This window comes from Balaenoptera physalus (assembly GCF_965194825.1).
Source record: "Balaenoptera physalus genome assembly, chromosome: 7".
Lineage (NCBI taxonomy): Eukaryota > Metazoa > Chordata > Mammalia > Artiodactyla > Balaenopteridae > Balaenoptera > Balaenoptera physalus.
Window position 1 is genome coordinate 15,360,147 of NC_138886.1, and position 17,920 is coordinate 15,378,066.

General features: G+C 43.7%; 1 protein-coding gene across 4 annotated transcripts in view; it reads left to right on the top strand.

Moving 5' to 3' along the window:
* Window positions 1-17,920, top strand: part of BRINP1 (BMP/retinoic acid inducible neural specific 1) — a 505,846-nt gene that overhangs the window by 462,021 nt on the left and 25,905 nt on the right. For all 4 annotated transcript variants that reach the window (XM_082470420.1, XM_082470421.1, XM_082470422.1 and 1 more), the window contains 2 exons: window positions 10,742-10,978; window positions 15,360-15,582. In XM_082470420.1, the coding sequence (XP_082326546.1) occupies window positions 10,742-10,978; window positions 15,360-15,582 (460 nt within the window). The remainder of the gene's footprint in view (window positions 1-10,741; window positions 10,979-15,359; window positions 15,583-17,920) is intronic.

The window sequence follows — 17,920 nt, forward strand, 5'->3', positions numbered from 1 at the left end:
AAAATGTTTTCAGGCTTCATCTATGTTGTAGCATGTAACAGTACTTCATTCTTTTATGACTGAGTTAAGATTCCATTGTGTGGATAGACCACATTTTGTTTATCCATTCATAAGTTGATGGACATTTAGGTTGTCTTCACCTTTTTGTTAATATTGCTTCTATGAACAGTGTGTTCAAGTTTTTATTTGAATACTTCTGTGCAATTCTTTTGAGTATATACCTTAAGAGTGGAGTTGCTGGATCATATGGCAATTAAATTTTAAAAAATAAGCTTTGGTGGAAATATAAGTTTATTTTGTGGTAGGTTGCATGATTGCATCGCTCTCTTCCCTGAGAGAATTATAGATACCAGTGCATTGCATGTGACAGGCAATGCTGTCCTGTGGGAGATGTATACACCCCACTTAGTTGACATTGCACTTGGACATATGATTTGTTTTGGCCAGTGGAATGTAAGCGAATATAATGCATGCCTCATCTTAGAAGACACTTGAGGAGACATTGCCTGGCTTGGCTTTTACGTGTTTCCCTCTGTTATGAGAATGGCATATACCTGAGAGAAGCCACTCCTTCACTATAGATCCAAAAGAAGAAGACATCTGATGCAGAGCCAAAGCCCAGCCAGCATGAAACATGAGCAAGAAATAAACCTTTGTGGTTGTAAACCACTGGGATTTGGAGGCTGTTTGTTAGGAAACAGAAATGTAGCAAAAGCTCAATAATACTGAAACACTGGATTAAATAACATAAACCACACTTATTTACTGCAGGACTTCTCAGTGCCTTAACTGGGCTAATGTGTATTAGGAGTCTCAAGAGCTGGATTAAATACACAGAGTTTCCTGAATGTATTTGATCTTGGTTACATCTGCAGATCTATGATTCTGTGTTATACAACTTGGCAAATGCTGGACTATAATTTCACTTGGGTTCAATCCTGTCCACAATAACTATTCCAAACTCCTCTACTCTTACAAAAGTAGAGGTCTTTTCTTTATTCCTTTTTGCTGAAACGTGTGTATATTTTATTTTAATTGTACATTTATGAATTTTGTTCTCCTACCCAACTGGAGCCCCCTGAGGTCAGAAACCGTCTTATTCATTACTGTATCTCTAGCATCTAGTGCAGTGCCTGCCTCAATAACATGGTGAGTGAAAGGACTTTCCTAAGAGTGGCTGAATTGGACAGTTTTATTTTTACACACCTACTGTGATCTAGTATTGTGCTTGATAGCATGGAAAGAATGAAAAGGCAGTTATAGTTCTCAAGAATCATAATTTGTAGCAATGGATCCCAAATAAAATATGTGCTGAAATTAGTGGTCAAGGCCTTTAGCATCATTGTTCTCTTAGGATGTTTTTTCAATTTGTGCATTTTTTCACTCCGATGTTTCTGAGCACCTGTCCCCTTCACTATTGAGCTGAAGTTAAAGTAGCTTCAGGTCTCAAGCTATGATGTTGGGAAAGGTGGTACAGGTCCTGCTCATGAGGGATGGCTCGAGAGGGGGGCTGTGTTCAGCCCAGAAAAGAGAAGCACGGTCCTCTGTGAAGCACATCCTCTCTAAGTAAGTTCACCTTCATTCAAACACATTTTCTGCATACCCACTAATGTGCCAGATAACAAGGAAGTGGAGGGTGAATGAGGTACTGCCTCTTGCGTTCAAGGGGCTTACAGACCAGGAGGAACATGAACATGGACACACATAGTGTGATGCAGTACGTGTTCTGTTAGAATGTGAGTATGTGCAAGGTGCTTCGGTTGCCCACAGAGAGAATGCCTCAGATTGTCAAAGGCTTCCAGAGAAAGCAATAGAAAACAGGGTGAGCACAGGAAATGACATTAGTTGGATAACTACCACGTACTAAGAGCTTCACATGGGTTACATAATTGATTTTGTTTTCCCATTCATGGAGATATAATTTACATCCAGAAAAAGTCACCCTTTTGAGGTGAACAGTTCTATGAATATGACAAACATATCCAATCATGTAATCAAGATACCACCACAATCAAGATATAAAATTGTTCATTTAACTTTTACAAAAACCCTACACGGGAAGCTTTAATGAGGAAACTGCAAATCAGAGAAGTTAAGCCTCTTAGTTTTAACTTCCCAAGGTCATGCTATTAATAAGAGCTGGAGCCAAAATTTGAACAAAGAGAACTTGGCGCATCTGGGGGACAGAGGTGGTAGTGGTACAGGATGTAGCAAAAAAAGGGAGTTAGGTGAGAAGAGAATCTGCAGACATCAGCTGATCTAGGGATCAGGTGACCCAGAGTCTTAGAGGTGTCATTTGGTTTTTATCATGAATTCTATGAAGAAGCTTAGGTTTAAATTGACTCAGCCTCTTCTTAAAGCTTCAAGGGCATCTTCATGTTGCAATTTTATGAAATTGAATTTTAAAATTATGTTGGAGAAAAAAAGTATTTTGGCCTCCTTATCGTTAGCAATTTCATAGTTTAGACCATATTCTCTTTTTCAAAGTTAAAATTGTCATTTAGAAGTCTCCCTGCCCCCACTCCCTTTTGCCAGTTTAAATCCTCCTCTGATTGTCTGCCTCACTGAAGGGTAAGTTCCATGAGAGCCAGGATTTTGTTTCTAGTTCCTTGCCTTTTCACCAGTGCCTGAAAGAGTACCCGGCACCTAATAGATGCCTATTTGCTTAATAATTGAAATAAGACCAGCACAGAATAGACTCAGAAAATCAAGGTTGAAAGAATCTTCATGATCAACTAGTACACTGGCTGGCCAACTTTTTCTGTAAAGAGCCAGATGGTAAATATTTTAGGCTTTGTGGGTCACACACAGTCTCTGTTGCAACTATGCAGCTCTTCCATTGTAATGTGAAAGCAGCTGTAAACAATATTTCAATCTGTGTGGTTGCATTCCAATAGAATTAATGTGTGAAAATAGGCCCATGGGCCCCAGTTTGCCACTTCCTGTATCCATCATCAGTATAGGCTAGGTTATGTTGTGCTAACAAACAATCCCTGAATCTCAGTGGTTGGCAAATGTAAATACTCATTTCTTACTGACGCTACATCATCACAAGTCAATTGTGATTCTGCTTCACAGAATGAAGAAGGCATTTATCTGGAGAACAGCGGTGGCCTCTAGATGGAACATGGTTGTTCTTGTGGTGATGGGAAAAGAGAACCCGATGGATCCACGTGTTGGTTCTCATAGCTCCGTTTTGGAAGTGGCAAACATCACTTGCACATTTCATTAACCAAAACATGTCATGGGAACCTATCTGAGTTCAGAGGGCGGGAGTGTGTAATTTTTTTCAAAGGCGGGACACTGCAGGGAGGGGCACTGAATATGCATTAATAGGTTCTTTGGAGCATCCCTACAGGGTACCCTTTCTATACTGCCGGTGATGAGGAGCCCTCTACCTACTAAGGCAACCTGTTTCACCCCTCAAAACTTCTGCCAGTTAAAAAGGTTTTCATTTTCTTGTGCAGAATATCGTTTCCCTGTAATTTTCCTCCAAGAGTTCCGTGTCTACTGCTCAAGATCCCGCAGGGTAGATGATGATACCTGGGAAAACAAAAGGTTACTCTATCCAGAAGGGGGAGCCAGAACCCACCCACTTTTCCCCCCAGGTAGCTGCCTTTCTTCATTTCCCGGAGTGCAAATGACCCGTCATGGAGACAGGGCTGAGCTTCTGAATGAGATCATAGCCTTTTTGCCCTTTCTGCACAGTTTCACCCGGTGAATTATCGTCTTATTTCCATTCCACTCCAATGAGCTGTCAGCGATAGATACTGTAATTCACGGCAATAGAAGCACAAACAGATGGGTAATTGACCTGCATGCCTTCATTACACTGAGGTTCAGAATGACTGCTGGAACCATAAAGTCCTTTATCTGCCCGTCTGAAATCCCTGGGCTTTCACAGGAAGGGGGTCAGGCTGACTTTTTGCAGAAGGTACAGTCCTCGTTGTCGTTCTCCTCACCTCGTGCTTTTCAGAAATGGACAGAATTTGACAAACAGAACTTAGCAGGTACAAGACAACAGCTGGGACTCCTATAGGGCTCAGAGACATCTACAGGGGGCCCCATTCTGATGCAAGAACAGGATAGAAAAATATTTATACTCAACCAAAACAGAACCTGTATTTTTCCCTCTTCCTCTTAGCACTGTAAGAGATCGTGCATTTAATGTTTAATGAAATAGGTCAGAAAAGAGCAAATCCATCAAAAATATTACTGTGTTAGGTAATTAGGATATAGAATAAAATAAAACAAAGCTGAGGGAAACAAAAGGAAGATATAGAGCTCTTGCCTTGAACAAGACTTAGATTGATACAAGGTATGCACACACTGACCCAACTTTGTGCAGCGTATGCCTTCTCCATGGAACACTGGGGATGCCCTTCTTTATCTACTGAGACCAGGCTCGTGTCTCAAGACTCTACCCACATCCTACGCACATCACAAAGTCTTCCATAATTATCATGCCCAGGCTTATTTTCTTTCATCTTCATAATAGATCACTGACTTATTCAATATTTGAAATATATTTATTAAACACCTACTATTTACCAGACATCATGCAACTTTTTTATGTTTTAATCATCAGTTAAGGCTTTTGTCTCTTGGATTCTGAACTTTAGTTTTGAATCTCCAGGTAGCACTTCTGTGTCCTTAGAAGGTAGGAAACATCTCCTCCAGCAGTTCCTCAGGTACTGCTTGTTGAAGGAAGGAGAAAGAGGCTAAGAGTTCCTGTCAGCAAAGGAGCAGGAGCAGGGTCAGGGATGAAGGTTGGATTATAATCTCCAGATCTCAGGAGCACCTTGGCTTTTGTTGATAGTGTCCTCTTTTCCAGACATTAAATGTTCCCTAGCTCACCTGAACCAGGTGCCTGCTTTACACAGCAATATTGACAATGTCCTCAAAGGTCTCCAGGGATCCAATGTAAGGTTACCCTGAAAGTTCTGTTACTTTAGCGCCCCCCAATGGTTGAAACTCAGCAGCACAGTGAGCCGCCTTTTCTTTTTCTGAATCTCAGGTTCACTCCCTGCCTGTAAGAGACCAGGATCCTTGGCCTTTGTTGTTGTAAGAAGTGCTGTTCCTCTAATGAGCTGACAGATCTCTGCTCTGTGTCATTCTTCCCTTCAGAGTTGTGATCTTCTCTGAGGTGCCGGAAGTTGTTCTTCTCTAGGGAACTTGGAAGTAAATGAACAAACAAAAAAAGATGAACCTTAATCAGAAAGAAAGGTGATGGCTAAGTTGGTTCTTAGTTGGAAAGAGTAATATTTCCTGAGGCCTTTGCACATGCTGTTTCTACTTTCTAGAACGCTCTTCCTGTGGATCTCCCATCCCCTAACTCCTGTTAATCCGTTGGGTCTCAGCCTAAATGCTGCTTCCTCTAGAAGAGAGTCTTTGACCACCCCTACTCCATGCTGGGCTAGGTATTCTTCCCGTGTGTTCCCTGAGCAATCTTGTGCTTCTGCTAAAGCACTGGTCTCACTGCATCCAAGCAGCTTGTTTACAGGTCTGTCTCCTTCCTTAACTGTGAGGTCAGCGAGGGCAGGGAGTTGCCTGCTCTATTCACACTGGTATCCATGGCACAGTGCCTGCCACCCAGTAGGGCTTAAGCAATATGTGTGGAAAGAAGGGAGGAGAGATGGAGAGAAGAAGAAGATAGATGGAAGGGAGAAGGGAAGGAAGGAAAGGAGGGAGGGAGGGAAGGAAGGAAAATTCATTGAAGTACAAACAATGGAACGATAATAATGAACACCTACAATAATTACTATAATGCTATTAAGACAAAATGCACTCTTGGCATGTTTCCTACTAGCCCAAATGGGGCTACTCAAGAAGGCTTTTTCCAAGAAGGGCTCAAGTTTGGTCCAGGTAATGGATTATGTTCTAATAGGGTGTAAATGGAGGAACCTAACATTTATTGAACACTTAATTATAACAAAATACCATAGATTGGGTGGTTTGAGCAAGAGACATTATTTCTTACCATTCTGGAGGCTGGGAAGTCTAAGGTCAAGGTGCCAACAGATTTGGTGTCCGATTAAGGCACATTCCTGGCTTGTAGACAGCTGCTTTCTCACTGTGTGCTCATGTGGCCTTTTCTTAGTGTGTGCTCAGGGAGGGAAGGAGGGAAGGAGGGGGAGAGGGAGCGATAGAGAGGGAGAGAGAGAGGGAGGAAGAGAGAGAGAGCGCAAGGGTGCATGCCTTCCCGTCTCTTCCTCTTCCTATAAGGGCACTAATCCCATCATGGAGACCCCACCTTCATGACCTCATCTAAACCTAATCATCTCCCAAAGGCCCCACCTCTTAATGCCATCACAAGGCGGGGCAGGGTTAGGGTTTCAACATATGAAATTGGGGTGGGAGGGGAACAAACATTCAGCCCATAAGAGTCAGGTGTTTGCTAAAGTGCTGTTTATGCCTTTTTCCGCCTCGTTTACCCTTTTCAACAGCCCTGGAAGGTGGTTATTGGGATTTTTAACTTCACAGGCAAGAAAACTGAGTTTCAGAGGGGCTAAGACATTCCCAGAGGCCACTCTGTGCCATAAGTACCACAGAGGCCCCAAGCCAGGCATTCCACACTTGCCCACTGGAGACGCGGAAGGAACCGCGAGTGTTTCAGAATTCAGTCCGAATTCCCAGATTTAAGTCCTGAGTCTTTTACTATAGTTGTGGAGCTATAGACATGTCCTCAATTCTAATGGCCTCAAAGGTTTTAGGGACAACTTTCTCTTCAGTTGGGATGAGAAAGAGGATGCTTCTTTCATTCAACAAATGAGAGTCTGAAACCTCCACCGGGCTTGGCCTTAAGTTACACTCTGGGGGCTTGTCGTGGACAGATAAGCCTCTGTCCCCCTAAAGCCCATCTCCCCCATTAGACAGTGGGCTGTCCCCCTAAAGCCCACTGTCTAATGGGGGAGATGGAACAAAGATGAAGACAAATGAATAAGATAATTTCATTCAGAAACTAATTCTGTGAAGCAAATAGAAGAGACATTTTAACTCGGGTGGTCTGGGCAAGTCTGGATGGAAGGACGAGGGGGCCAGGCAGAGATCTGGGAAAGGAATATTCTAGGCACAGGGGAGGACAAGTGCAGAGACTGTAGAATAAGACTGGCACAAAAGAGGGACTGAAAAAGAGCAGGATGGCCGTGTGTCCTGAAAAAAAAGAAGAGAGGATTAGGAGAGAAGAGGAAGGAGGCGGTCAACGAAATAGACGTACCCTCTCGTGTGACAGCACACAGAGACTGTACGTAAAATACAAAAGATATCGTGCGACATGCGTGTTGAAGGTGAGGCAGGAGGGGGGACTGAGGAAGATGGGGCAGAAATCAGGAAAAGAGAAGGCAGATGACATGGGGGTTCCCACATCGACATCGTGCCCTCTGTGGAACAGTGGAACGTTCCATTTTAAAGTACAACAAGATTTTTTTTTTTAAGTATAACCAGACTGGGCGGGGTGAGCAGATTCCATATGTTTAGCATGGGTGAGTCGCTGTGCAAATGGAACTTTCAACTCTTGCCTTCCTGGGTTTTGTGAGGCCAAATTTATATGCTTGGCACCAAGGGTGGCCTTTTTCTCTCTCTCATTTTCTCAGTTTTCCTTTCCGTGTGTGTGTGTGTATATCTTTGGGAACTCTGGGGACAGAAGATTCCACCCCAGCCGGCAGCTGTATATCTTTCAAACTGTGGTTCCCCAGGCCAAATCCCCCTCCAAATTATTTATGGCTCCCATTGAAGCCGGCAGGACTCAGGCGCCCATGTAGGAGGTGCTCAGCAATGGGCCTCTTTGTTGGACACAGGTCATTGGGAGACGACACTGCCGGTGACTGCTATGTGAACCTCCGCTGCTGGAGAAATGGTTATGTAACTTTAAACAGTAATGACATTTTGCAGAAAAGTGCTTTTTAATTGCTATGTCTTCATTATTCTCTTTCAAATTTGCCCAGGAGATTCCGCCTCAAAGACAGCTTGGCAGGTTCTGGGTTTCCATTTTTAAAGAGCAACCAGTTTTGTGTTTCAGCTGCTCCCAGAAACCCCCCAACCCCAAACTTCATCTGTTTTCAGTTGCATTAAATGGGATAGGTAATACTGCCTTTTGTATCCTTGCCAGATGGAGAAATGATTTAATGCAATTCTTGAAAAATGCTCTCCCCAAATTCCTTTTGGGCTGGGACCAAGAATAGAATATTTTATCCCCTACAAAGGGGGAGAAAGAAAATGATGAGAAAGCTAGAAAAGTAGGACGGAGAGTATAGTCTGTAGAGTTTCTTTAAGCAATAGAAACTTAACCCCAATCCATAGACTCATGCCTATAGGGGATTGGGATCAGCTAAAAATAAATTTTGCTTTGGAAGTGAAAATGGTGTTACAGATAAAGTGACTCAATAATGCATACTCTGAAAGAATTAGAGACTTGGTTTAGAAGGACTTTACTGATTGATTTGGTTTGCTCTACCTTTTGGTATTTGTATCATACCCCTCCGTACAGGAGCCCTTCTGAGCAGTGACTCACTCATTTGGACCCTCTGCTCACTGGGGTGGCGCTCACCCAGCCTTGCGGTGGATCAGCGCCCCGGCTCTTCAGCTCTGTCTGTTAGAATGTCTTCCGTGCATGTTGACAAAGGATCCACCTTTCCGAATAGCCCTCCCACAGTGCTGGTTCAACAAACACATAATTCTAAACCCCACTTTTTTGTGGAAACTCTCCAAATACCCAAACACTGCCTTCTGGATATTTTCTTCTTCTGATTAGATACTCACAGCTATTGTTCCTTTGTTTATCCTGAAGTTTCTGTTGAAACTTTTAAAAAAATTTTAATCAGAGAAATGGCATCCCTATCATCATCATCATCAAAAATAGTAATAAATCACATTTGTTTGTTTGCTATGCGTCAGGGACTTGTTCTAGACAATTCTCAAGAATTATTTCACTTAGCTCTCTCAGTAACCCTCTGATGTAGGTACTAAAAGTATCTCCATTTTAGAGAAGAGAAAGTGGAGCCTTTGAGAGGTTGACTAACTAACTTGAGATGACTTAGGTCGTCAGTAGAGAAGCCTGACTCTAGTAATGCCCAGCTCTTAACTACTGTGTTATGGTTTCCTACCAGAAGGCATACTAGAAGCACAGTCTTCTTTTTCACAAGGCCCCTCTGAAAATAGTCTTTTTTTAGCTGCCATATGAAGACAGGTTGAAATGATGGGCTTCGTTTTTTTAAAATAATTTGAAAGCAAGAGAAACAAAGATAAAAATCTAGAAACACAACTTTGAAGTCAAGAGTGAAAGAAATGCTGAGTTTATTCAGCACATCCCTGATGAGTAGGATTAGGGATGTCCCTGAAGCAGGAATGAGAAAAAAATTTAATCCAAATAGCACAGTTCTCTTTTACGCAGTGGGTAGTAAAACCGTTACCCCAATATGCATTGGTGGCAAAAACTGTTGGCAGCTCCAAATGAGGTGGAGAGAAGTGTCCCAGGCAAAAGTGCTTGAATTAATTAATTTAGCCCAGAGTTGTCCTTTTTTCTGGGCACCATAGGCAATGGCCTGCTGTGCTGACATTTCATAGGTACAAGAGGAGTGCTCATGCCGAGATAAATCCTTCTCCATCATTGGCCCTCTGGCTTAGGACTTTGATTAGTCAAGTATAGAGAAAAAGTCATGAGATGTGGTCAACAGTACTCATCTTATAACCATGAGCTACTCATTTCCTCTTGGTGGGCTTTGCCTTCTTCATTTTTAAGCAAAGAAGAGATAATTAATTTAATTTGATGCCATTCTCCACTGATATTTATGTGTATATGTGAGTGATACTGTGGTCCTGTTAAATTATATAACTCTATTTATATCATTCTTACCCAGGAGACTACCAAAGTATTCCCATTATTCACAGGATGGAGTCCAAGTTCCTTAGCATATAATAGCGACCTTTGCACTCTGGCATCTGCCCTTTTCTAAAACCCGTTCTCCTCCAGCACTGCAACCCCACCCATCAAATTCATTTCATTCACCAGCAACTCCCAGACATGTCAGGTCTTAGTTCTTGCTACCCCTCTCTTTAGAGTATGCTTCCTGTTCTTTTTTACATAATGATCTCTCATTCACTCTTCAACCAGCCCAAATATCATCTCCTCTGCAAAAGTTTCCCTGCTATCCCAGCAATGCTATCTGCAGCCTTCTGCTGTCCAGTTACCTCGTACGGCCGCCTCTGCTCTGGGTCTGTAAAGCTATGTTATGATGATGTGTGTCCATGTCTACCCCTGCTGATTATATTATAAACTCCCCAAGGGCAAAGATCATGTCTTTTTTATCTCTATAGACCTAGTGCCTAGCTCAGGACTTGTGCTTCATAAATAGGGTTCATAAATATTAGATGAAAGGAAAAGGAAAGAAAAGAAGGAAATAAGGAAAAATAAACAGCAATCTTGTGCTTTCAATAAGGGTTTTCTCCCAAAATGGAAAAGGTATATTAACAGATCTGGCTCTAGCTTCAGTCCTAATATCACGGAATAGAGTACGCAGTGCAGAGATGGCCAAGGTCATGACCTGAGAAGTTTAACTAGAAGCAAGGCAACTGTAGGCCTCGCCAATTATGCCCTGTGTGGATCTAGGCAGGCCCAGAAATAGTTTGGTTACAATACACAAAGAGAAAGCTAGCAGCTTCGGAGTCCTACGCATCACCTCTCGAAACTGTTAATGAAACACCTTTTCTAACCTTTCCTTTTCCCCTCCTTGCTATTCTCAATCAGGTCTTCAGATCATCTTCCCTCAGTATCTGCAAGAGAAATTTGTCCAATCAGCCTTGAGCTACATCATGTGCAACGGTGAGGGGGAATACGTGTGCCAGAACAGCCAGTGTAGATGCCAGTGTGCCGAGGAGTTCCCGCAGTGCAACTGCCCTATCACTGACATCCAGATCATGGAGTACACGCTGGCCAACATGGCCAAGTCTTGGGCCGAAGCTTACAAGGACCTGGAGAATTCAGGTAGAGAGCCTAATGCTACTACTGCGTGAATGGTGCCATGCCAAGTCGAGAAAATGATCTCAGTGGAATTAGTATGGCTGAGGGGAACATTCAGTGACCCCCCCCCAAGTCTTTCATGTTGGAGGGTCCAGAGCCATCCTAGTAGCCATCAAAGAGTAGGCACTCAGTAACTCTCCAGCGAGTGGAATACTGAAAAACATAATCAAGTTTGTGGTCCTATGATGTATTGCTTCTGTGGTACCTAGACGACAGAGAGAATAATGCGTCATAGCACATAGGAAGCCTCTGGAGAGGGGAGTCAAAGCTAGTTGTATTGATTCCTAAGTCTGTGTGTGTGTGTGTGTGTGTGTGTGTGTGTGTGTGTGCGCGTGTGTGTACCTGTCTCCCTAAGTAAATGAACACACATATATGTGTAAATATGGGTATGTATATATCTATATATATGTACATATATAGGTAGATATTGCTATAGCTATCCAACGAATTCACAGACTTTCATAGCTGGAAGTCACTTTTCAGGTAACTTAGCTATTTCCTGTTTTTGTGGTTGAGAAAAATGAATTTCAGGGGAGGAGCATCAGTCACCCGAGGCCATAAAGTAGGTGAGGTGCAGAGTTGGATTTTTGCCTTGTGGAGCTTCTAGTTAACGGGCAATCAATCCAGGCAATCATGTAACTCTGCAGAGAATAGTGACATGCTAATCATATGTGTGTAAGGAACGAGGAGCTCCTCGTAACTCTCGCAGCTCTCCTGACTCCACACACATATGGCCAGGGAGTCAGGAGAGGCCACCTCGAGGGAGAGTCTCAGTACCTGAGTGTGTGCAGAGACCAGAGGGTGAGTGCAGGTGGGCCAGTGGGAGGTGCCTGGGAGAGAGATGGTTGCCATGTGAGTTACAGGGGTTGTATAGGTAGTAAAAATGGGAAACGTGCAGAGATGCTGAGGTATTTAGAAGGAACAATTAGCAGGGCTTGATGGTAGATTGACTCTGAGAGTTGAAGGGAAGGGTGTTGAGGTGAGCTCCAAGGACTTTTTTTAGGTATGCTTGCTAGACAATCTGATGGATGCTGGTACCATTCACAGAGCTAGAACACCCTGGAAGGTTTGGAAAGAAGACTGTGTACTTAGTTTGGGACATGAAAAGCTTGGGAACCCTTGAGACTTCCAAAAAGAGATGCCAAGTAGATATTTGGCATTTAATATGTGCTCAGAGATCTGTTAAATAAATGGACGTATGTAGAGAGCGTTTCTGTTTTTAACACAACCTTATATCCCTTAAATCTATTACAGCATTAATAGATTGAGTTAAAGTGAGTAGTGATATTCCTGTGTTCTAGAGGAGGGAGCGTGCCAAGACCCAGTGTCTTCCCCTGGGTTACGTAGTTAGTAAATGACAGCGCTGGTAATGGAATGCCTGATTCCAAATCCACTGCTCATAGCAGCTTTTGTAACTTATTAATTCTACTTTACCCACCCCCAGGCCTCAGTTCCCTCATCTGATAAATGAGAGGACATGTTTGTGTTTTTAATATTTGAATTTATTTAAATCTTTAGCCAAGAAACCCTTTGATCAAACAAAATCTTACCTTGGAGCCACTGTGTACCACAGATAAAGGCTGAGCTGTAGAGCGCTGTGTTTGAAAACCACTGGTTTCCATGATCTCTAGGCTCCCCACCAGTTCTGGGAGCGCAGAATGCATCCATGATTCTGCTCTCACGGGGTCATCGAGTGGAGCTGTGATGCCTTAGGAACCTGTACCCATTAGTCCATTTAAAATCCTAGGAATCCATGAAAGAGGAGAGGTTCATGATGGAAATGTATTATGATGATTATCTGGCCTCAAACAAAAGAAGCATTTGATAAAATGCTTTTGAAAAGAGATTCTACTGATTGCTAAAAAGCAGGGGCGGGTGGTGTAGGCTGGATGCACAAGTAGTAGGGATCCCTAGCACAGAATCCTTATTCCCAAGGAAGAGAAGCCACTTTGAGTGGGTAGGTGGGGGAGGAAATGCAGAAAGCTGAGATGCTGCAGGGTAAGCTGAAAAGGCCCCAGAAATGATTTCTGTGTCACAACTGTCTCTCCACAAAAGCACACCTTTCCTCTAGATATCCTGCACTCATGCATTTGAAATGTTTGTACCCATGAAAACAAAGCCATCCATCCACACGTGTATGTGGCTTGTACATGTGTACTTTCCTCCTTTTCCTTTGCAACCCATAACCTTAATGGCTCAGCCCCAAGTAATTTGGAGGAATTAATGACTGGCCAAAGGTCAAAGCCATTGATTCCTTCATGGCTCGAGAGTTAGTGGTCACATAGGACCTAGTTTACACACATAAATGGGGGTCTACGCCTCCTTTATTGGGAGGGAACCCTTCTACTTTCAGTCAAGAAAATGAAATCATTTTCACTTTTTAATTAGGTGTTCGTATCTGACCCAAATTCTGGTTCTTTCAAAGGACTGTTATCTCCTCCGAGGTCAGCAGAGCCCTCTGCAGGATGAGCTGTGGGGCGGGGAGAGCTGGATTGGCCAAAGCAGCAGCGTCATTAGGGCCAGTCCCCTGTCCCCAGCCAGCCCACTGAGTAAATCCATCAGCACCGTCGTTTGTGATCCTCCCAGTCTTACACAGCCATCCACTCAGCACCTTCTGGGTTTCGAAAGCTATTTAGGCAGACAGCGTCCCTCAAGATTTGAATTAGATGCTCTTATTGACAGATGGGGAAACTGAGGCATTGAGCCATCCAATACATATACAGCCATCCAAGGGTCAAGAATCAGTTTGAACTCATACATGTCTGACTGTCTGTAACGAGGTTCCTGAGGAGTCAGAGACTCCTGTTTCAGCACCTTAACATAAAAGATATTAATATATTAAAAAATATATAGTTTTTTTCCTCTCAATTCACTGATCCTCTTTATGTGTTGAGAGTAAGTGTAATATGCTACATAAGAGCTAAAGATTCGGAGCCATTCTAGAGTTCTAATTCTACCATTTGCTGGCTGTGTGACCTTGGGAAGTTAATTAACTTCTCTGTGTCTTAGTTTCTATAAAAGGGGGCACTAAAAGCACCGACCTCGTACGTTTGCTATAAAATCACTTATATATTGTAGATGTTTAAGACTGACCCTCGTGCTTATCAAGAGCTTTGAAGGCATTTTTTAGAAAAAAAGAATGCCTAATATACGTGAAATTTCCTTGTAGGTTTTATGGAAAGTATCAAGCTTCAGATATCGATAGACAGATGATAGCTAGCTAGCTAGCTAGCTAGCTAGCTAGATGATAGATAGATAGATAGATAGATAGATAGATAGATAGATAGATAGATGATAGATATTCCAACCATTTAGCCTTTTTTTGCTGCAAAATGATCAACCCCTTAATTTTTTAATTTTCCCAGTAGTTGAGTGGGGGGTCGAGTAGGAGGTATTGGATCAGAAAACAACAGCTCAGGTTTTAGTCCTGTCTCTTGTTACTCATGGACTGTTCTACCTTCAGAAAATGATATTCCCACTCGAGGCTTCAGTTTCTCCAAATGTAGAACAAGAAAGCTGACCTAGATAATTTCTAAGGCTGTGTCACCTTGTAGCACATGCTGACACACTGAAACTCAGCATTATAAACTGAGGCAGAAATCTTCACCCAGGAGACCCAAGAGTTCGTCCCCATCTGTTAAGCTGGAGTTTCCCAATATGTGACTTGATGTAAGGTGGTCCACACATGCAGCTTCCAATGAGAGTGGGGCACACAGTGGGGAGGGTGATCGATGTCAGTTCTCTGTCGATCCTGAAGATTACATCAAAGAGAATGTCTCAGTTGCTGCTAATATCCTTTCACATCTATCACTTGCTCCTTCCCTAAATTTCAAAGTGAGAGCAGGCACAAGGGTTCGGTCATTTAGCAGGCCACAGCGTTTGGCTAGAATTTATTAATATCATTTTCATTATATTTATTTTTACAGCTTTATTTTTATAGCTCCTGTTCTACCGAGGGCATTTGATAGTGATTCTCTACTTGGATTGGATAAAAATTTGGTTTAATTGATTCAAATATAAGTTACAAGTAAATATAAGTACAAGTGATATGTGAATGTCATAAAGTTGGCATTCAAATGACAGAAGTTTGGGCAGCCCTGTCTGAAGCAAGGATGCGGGATGCAGGTTCACACCTGCGGTAGCAAAGTCAAAGACCCGTCAATGAAAACACAGTGGCCTCTTCACGGCCTGCTAGGAGTGGAGCAGGCTAGTGCCATGTTTGTAGGCCACCAACAAGTTGGCTTTATTGTGCGCCTGCTTTGCTTGTGGGTGGGGCTAAGCATTTGAGGCTCAGATGGGGGTGTGTCATGCTCAGCCCGCCTTCTTGGCCTTTGTCTCCTGCTAGATGAGTTTAAATCGTTCATGAAGCGTCTCCCTAGCAACCACTTCCTGAGCATTGGGAGCATCCATCAGCACTGGGGCAACGACTGGGACCTGCAGAACCGCTACAAGCTCCTGCAGAGCGCCGCGGAGGCCCAGAGGCAGAAGATCCAGCGCACCGCCCGCAAGCTCTTCGGCCTCAGCGTCCGCTGCCGCCACAATCCCAACCACCAGCTGCCTAGAGAGAGGTAAGTGCTGGCCTGCCTGCCACCTCCACAGGCTCAGACCTGGTGCAGGGGCACATGCACTACAGAAGACGTGTCTGGAGCTCGTGGCCTTGCACGGTCCAGACCCACAGGTTTCTGGATTGTCTCTGGCTTCTCCCCTACTGGCTCTGGCTGCGCTGGATTTCTGTTTCCTGAAAATACCCTGAACTTTCAGCCTCTGTAGTCTGTCTGATCCATCTGACAGATGAAGCAAATTAGCAGTAGCCCTGACTGCTATGTGACATTATTCTGGTTGCTTAAATGTATTATCTAACTTTAAAATTACTTGGCAAAGCAGATTTTAGCACCCCCATCTTAACGGTGCAGAAACTGGGTTAATTGATGAATCAAACAATTTATTGACTGAGGGCCTTTGCTCAGGGGCTGGAGTAGAGTGAAGCAAAGGAGGCACCTACCATGAAGGAAGCACTCCCTCCCCGGTCACGCGAGGACCGGGTCCTCACCTGAGAGGGCGTGCCTCCTCAAAGGCCTGCCTGCCTCGCTGGCCTCACCCTAGTCCCAGCCCTGCTCTCGATGTACCAGGTATTCTGAAGAATGATGGAGAACGCAGGGGTGAACAAGACAGGGCTCATGCCTTCATAGCACCTAGGGTTTATCAACTCTCTCAGGGACCCACAGAGAAGGAGCTAGAATTCAAATCCAAGTCTCTCAGACTCCACTCTCCCAGGGCATTCATGAGCTACATCTGGGGGTTTTCTGTATTTGTGTCTCCAGGGTTTCCATGAAGGCATCATGGAAGAGCAAGAAGGCAGGCTTGGGGTCTGTCCACCCTGCTTCTGCCAGAGCAGTGATGCTTTCATCTGTTTCATATTTGGGGAGTCCACATTCAACTTTATTCAATGAAAATAGATCCACTCTTAAAAAGACTGAGGCTAAGTCACCTTCACTTAACAGATTCTGTGTCAGCCACATAGTTTATCCACAATTGCTACCCCCATTGTACAGATTAGAAAACTGAAGCTCAGAGAGGGCAAGGAATTGGTCCAAAACAGCAGTGTAAGTAAGTCACTAGTTCTCAGTGGAGGTGGCTTTGTCTCCAGGGAACATTTAGAAAGGTCTGAAGACATTTCTGAGTGTCATAACACATGTGAGTGCTACTGCAGTCCCCACAACAAACAGTGATCTGGCCCCAAAAGTCAACGATGCTGATATAAGAAGAAGAGACAAGATACCCCGACTCTTTGACTCTAAGTACTGTGTTCTTAATCACCCTGCTCTACATGCACTCAAAATTTAAAAAGCACCAAACTCTAAAAAGTCCTCCTCTATCCCAACCACACTCACCCAAGCACTCATTTTCCTCTCGATTTTCTAGACTCAGATCAAATGCTGCCTCCTTCAGGAAGTCTTTCCTGATTACACCAGCCAATATGGAGGGCCCCTCATTTTAAGTTCCCATTAACCTAAAACCCACACATTAGTCAGCAGATTTTCTTCTATTTTCCATAGTAAAACCTTCTCCTTTTGCACTCATCCATGCTAATCTCTGTTCTCCCCATTCCCTCCAACTTGGAGCCCCTTTCTTTTCATCTAGCTTGTGATCATTGTGAACCAAACAGAATTTCGGCCGGTGGTGGCTTACTTGTTGAAATGCTGCAGAACCAGGGACTAGGAAAGGGGCCCAGTCACAAAATAGCTCCCTTGTCATCTGTGACAATTGCCCAAACTGCCACCATGAGTGAGGGTCTGAAGTGGATTCCATTTAGACCCACTGGGCATCAGTCACGTGACCTGCATCGGGCACTGGGGGAGATGCGGAAGTGAACACGGTAACAGTGCCGTGAAAGATGTCTCTTAAAGGAGGAGTGAGGAGGGGTTCTGTTGGCAGTCAGGAGGAGCTCCCCACGTATATTAGCTTGCTCGGGCCGCCATAGCTAACTACCACTGACTGAGTGGTTTAAACAACAGAAATGCATTTTTTCCCAGTTCTGGTGCCTGGAAGTCTGAGACTGAGGTATTGGTTTCTCCTGAGGCCTCTCTCCTTGGCTTGTAGCTGGACATCTTCTCCCTGTGTCTTCAGAGGGTCTTTTCTCTCTGTGTATCTGTGTCCTAATCCTCCTTTCTTATAAGGACACCAGTCCTATTGGGATAGGGCTCACCTCAATGACCTCATTTTAACTTAATTACCTCTTTAAAGACCTTATCTCCAAATAGAGTCACATTCGGAGACACTGCGGGTGAGGACTTGAATGTATGGATTTTGGGGGGATATAATTGAGCCTAGACACCACAAGAGGTGGCTTCTGATCAGATCCCTAAGTGAAGAAATGGTGCATCCCCAGGCTGAGCACACTGGCTG